General features: G+C 54.8%; 1 protein-coding gene across 1 annotated transcript; it reads right to left on the bottom strand.

Annotated features, from left to right (window-relative positions):
• Positions 1-2,165: 2,165 nt before the first annotated feature.
• On the bottom strand, positions 2,166-4,080 carry KCTD12 (potassium channel tetramerization domain containing 12). Its single transcript, XM_014966123.1, has one exon. It carries the CDS (start codon positions 3,855-3,857, stop codon positions 2,850-2,852), a length of 1,008 nt encoding a protein of 335 aa, XP_014821609.1. The 5' UTR covers positions 3,858-4,080; the 3' UTR covers positions 2,166-2,849.
• Between the last annotated feature and the right edge of the window lie 128 nt (positions 4,081-4,208).

Raw genomic sequence — 4,208 nt, 5'->3', positions numbered from 1 at the left:
ATCGATTTCAGTTCTACAAGCTGATATTCATATTCAGTTTTTCCATAGAAACAGGTATAGGAAACCAGTAAAACAACATTACCATATTATGTACATAGCGTAATATGTAAATGCTCAGCTAGATTTATTATGAAATTCTGTAGCACTAAAATGATTAAAAAACTAAATGATTCGTGTAAAATGTTTATATACTGTATATATATGTACACTAAATCACAAGTTCAATTTAAAACTGCCCCTATTCATAGCTCCTATGATGGATATAGTAAGCTAACAGCTTCTTAAAAAAAAGAAAGCTATCATCTAGAGCGAATTTGAACACTTTACTGAAAACTGATTTTATACAAAATCTTAAAAAACATACTTCAGAATTACTTAACAGAAACTAGAAAAAGACAGTCATTATTCTCGAGAATGGCATTGTAAAGACCTAGTAGCTGTGATCAATGTCCTTTCACTTGCGGTATAAATAAGTTAAGCACAAAGAAATCATCCCAGAGTAAGGCATAGGACAAACAGGTTTCATTCTGTCTTCGGGTGTATTGGCCTCTCACTCTATCTTATTGCTCATCTAATTTGGCAGGTTATACATTTCTCTCCTTTTAAAAATACTCCGTTATACAACTATCTACAACTGGACAACACCCAGCGCTTCCATATGCGCATCCTCAATTTAATCACATTGATAAACATCCTTGCTAATATTAAAAAAAAAAAAAAAGTAATAAACAAACCATGGCGATGCAAGTTATTTTCAGTTTTACACGGCTGTGCATGCACTTAATGAAAGACCAAGTGGTGAACACAGAGGCTGAGCACTGAAACTCAGCTCAATACATATGTAGCTGTAGCTGTTTTCAAAGGAATTAAGGTTTTAAAAATAAAACCCTACTGTGAAATTCTTTGGTTAGAATACGAGTGCTAGTAGCATTCCTAAATTTGGAGTTAGAACGATTTATTATTCAAGAGTTTTAAAAATGTAACTTCAAGCCTTTAATACACACCGCTAAATTCTTCAAAACTTCTGATACGTTTAGGGTAGTTTTCCATGAAGGTCTGAGTGGACAACACAGGTTTTTAAAACAAGTTCAGGTTTTAAGGGAAAGTGCTTTCGTACCCCAACCTTCACAAATTTATCAGAAAGAGCTGCTCAATCTGCCCTACTGTAAAACCTGCTACTCGGATCTTTCGTTCCAAAGCAAGCGACGGCTGCCTCCTCCGGGAAAGAAATGCTGTTAGACACCACGGACCAAATACAGCTTAGAAGGGGTAATTTCTCCTGAAGAAAGCTGGCGTCGTTCTTGTGTTTGTAAGGACTGGGCTTAATACTTTCTAAGAAGCGCTAAGCTTGCCTAGGAAGAGGTACTTAACTCTCAGCAGTGTCACTGCTCTGGTAGCACTACCATGAAAACCAAGAAACTGGTTCTTCAAATAAGTGGTTTCAGCTTCAATTCTGTCGGCTTCATAGTTTTACAGCACTAACATGGCAGAACTTAAAATAACAAGCAGGGTGCTCTTGATTACACTGATAATGCATTATTTCAACGTACACGACTTCAGCTCCCCAGGCAGCAGGCCCTACCTTCACTCTGGCAAGCCTGGCTGCTTCTCGCCCCCCCTTTTTTTGAGGGTGTTTAAGGAAATACGCACAGAGATTTCTATGCATATTATAGACAGTAACTTCAAAAGAATTATAAGGACTTCACACCACCCATGAAAGTTACGATTCACAAGCACTTTAATTTTTCATAGCGTAGTTGCTTTACCTCTTGAGGGAATAAACACGTGTCTCTGAGGACACTTCATAGTTCAAGTGGTTGGTTATCCAGGGAACCTGTCCTTTCACATCAGCCTTACGTGCCTGCTGTGTGGGCCCTGGTCCAGTTTAACAACTTGGAGAAGGACATTCAGAGAGATAGGGAGCAGAGAAGGGCAAACGGGTGCAACCCATCATGAAGGGCCGCAGGCACACCTCCTGCAAAACTACTCATCTCTACACAAAAGTATGAGCCGGAGTGCCAACCCCTCGCCAGTTTAACAACTTGGAGAAGGACATTCAGAGAGATAGGGAGCAGAGAAGGGCAAACGGGTGCAACCCATCATGAAGGGCCGCAGGCACACCTCCTGCAAAACTACTCATCTCTACACAAAAGTATGAGCCGGAGTGCCAGGCATCGCTTCCAGGGGACAGTCCTTCACAGAGAGGCATTGCTTTGAGGGGACGGGGGGGATAAAAGGGACCCTTACAGATCCACCCAACGAGGCTGAATCTTGGGGAAGAGTATGGGGATGAAAGAGTATGGGGATGAGAAAAGACAGCCATTTACCATGCCATCTTCAACAGAAGTTGCTGAAAAGCAACCGAAAAGTCCCGCAGCCCCTAAATGGGTGGCTTTTAAAACAGCCCACCCTGAGAGGGCCATCCCTTGGCTTCTGTGCGTGGAGAGGGGCAGGGGTTGGGCACACACGCCGCCTTTCTGAGGCAGGTATTTGTCTACCCCCGCTACCTCTCTCCTTCCTGGCTACCGACACAGCTACTGGGAAGCGGGGGAGGCGGGGGATGATGGTGCGAGCCGGGATGCGGTGCCTGGGGAGGGACGTGGCAGCCAAGCAGGGACAAGGCGGCCGAGGCACGTCATGGTGACCTCCTGTCCCCGGGGCCACCAAGAGGTGCGTGCAGGAGGTGTGGGGGCTGCGCTGGGGGCTGACCAGCCTTGTGCGTGGAGGCAGGCACTGGGACGAAGAGAGCGCAAGAGGACAAGTCCCCCTCCACATCCTCCTTCCTCCGGGCCAGGAGGGCGTGCGGGGGCCACCACCTTATCCCCACGCCGTGTCCCGGGCGGGGGGGCTCAGTCCCGGCAGAAGACGTACTCGGTGTAGCTGGTCCAGATCTTGTCGTCGGCGGGGCCGCCCTGCTCGGGGGCGAAGGCGCAGGTGCCGGTGGAGGAGCAGGCGGCCATACGGAAGCCGGCCTCGGAGAGCCGGTCGAAGGCTTGCTCCAGGTAGGTGAACTTGAGGTAGAAGCGGGAGGTGTACTTCTCGGGGGGGCGGTCGGGGTCGCGGCTCTCATTCAGCGTCTCCCCGAAGACCTCCTTGGCCAGCGCCGTCTTGCCGCAGACGGTGATGCGGGCCACCCGTCGGAACTTGGCGTCGGCCTGCGCCTCCCGCCCGATGGTGTAGGAGCCCCGGTAGCCGATGGTGATGTAGCCCGAGCGCCGCCCGCCCGCCCCGTCCAGCGACTGCGAGGGGGTGAGCAGCGGCCCGCCCGAGGGGCTGCGGCTGGCGGTGGGCGACGGGGCGGAGGCGGCGGCTCCCCCGCCGCCCCCTTCCAGCGGCTCGGCCTCCAGGTAGCCCAGGAGCGCCGGCGGCGGCGGCTCGTCGGCGCAGAGCGAGCCGTCGCGGTGCAGGGCGGCGGGGCGAGCGGCGGCGGCGACCCGGGCCTGAGCCAGGCGACGAGCCAGGTCGGGCAGCTGGAAGTACTCGGCTTCCCGCTGGAGGCGGCTGCGCTCGGGGAAGTGCTCGGGGAGCACCAGCTGCAGGTCCCGCAGGTAGTCCAGGATGTAGCGGAAAAGGAAGCCGTCGCGGTCGAGGAAGAAGCGGCCCTTGCTGTCCCGGGGCAGCTCGCTGGGCTGCTGCTGCGAGAACATGCGCCAGAGCAGCGAGTCCCGCACCGAGACCACGGTGCAGCGCCGCGTCACGTACACCTGCCCGCCCACGTTCAGCTCCACGATCTCCGGGAAGGACGACCAGCCGCCCGCCGCCGCCGCCGCCGCCCCGCTCCCCGCCGCCCCGCTCCCCGCCGCCGGCGAGACGCCGCCGCCGTTGGGCAGCCCGCGGGCGCTGTCCGCCAGGGCCATACCGGAGGGAGCCCGCCGCCGGCGGGGAGCTGCCGCCCTTCCTCCTCCTCTTTCCTCCTCCTCCTCCTCCGGCCGCCCGGGCTCCGGCGGGGCTCCGGCTCCGGAGCCTCCCGCCCCGTCTATCCCCCGGAGCCGCTCCGCTCCCCGCTGCCGGCCGGGCGCCTCCGTCGGGCTTGCGAGCGGAGAAGCCCCGGCGGCGGCGGCGGGGCCGTGGTTATGTAGCGGGGCCGCACCTCGCGGGAGGCGGGGGAGGCTGGCGGGAGGCAGAGCCGAGCGCACGGGGAGGGGAAGGGGACGGCCCTGCACTGACGCAGGGTCCCCCCCCCTCTTCGTCGTTAACTCACACACACT

This window comes from Calidris pugnax, unplaced genomic scaffold (genome assembly GCF_001431845.1).
Source record: "Calidris pugnax isolate Ruff unplaced genomic scaffold, ASM143184v1 scaffold20, whole genome shotgun sequence".
Lineage (NCBI taxonomy): Eukaryota > Metazoa > Chordata > Aves > Charadriiformes > Scolopacidae > Calidris > Calidris pugnax.
Note: the sequence above shows the minus strand (reverse complement) of the source record. Positions and strands in the feature narration are given on the sequence as shown.

What these genes read in the sequence shown, in the direction of transcription:
- KCTD12 (XM_014966123.1), bottom strand. Translation starts at nt 3,857, where the DNA reads ATGGCCCTGGCGGACAGCGCCCGCGGGCTGCCCAACGGCGGCGGCGTC.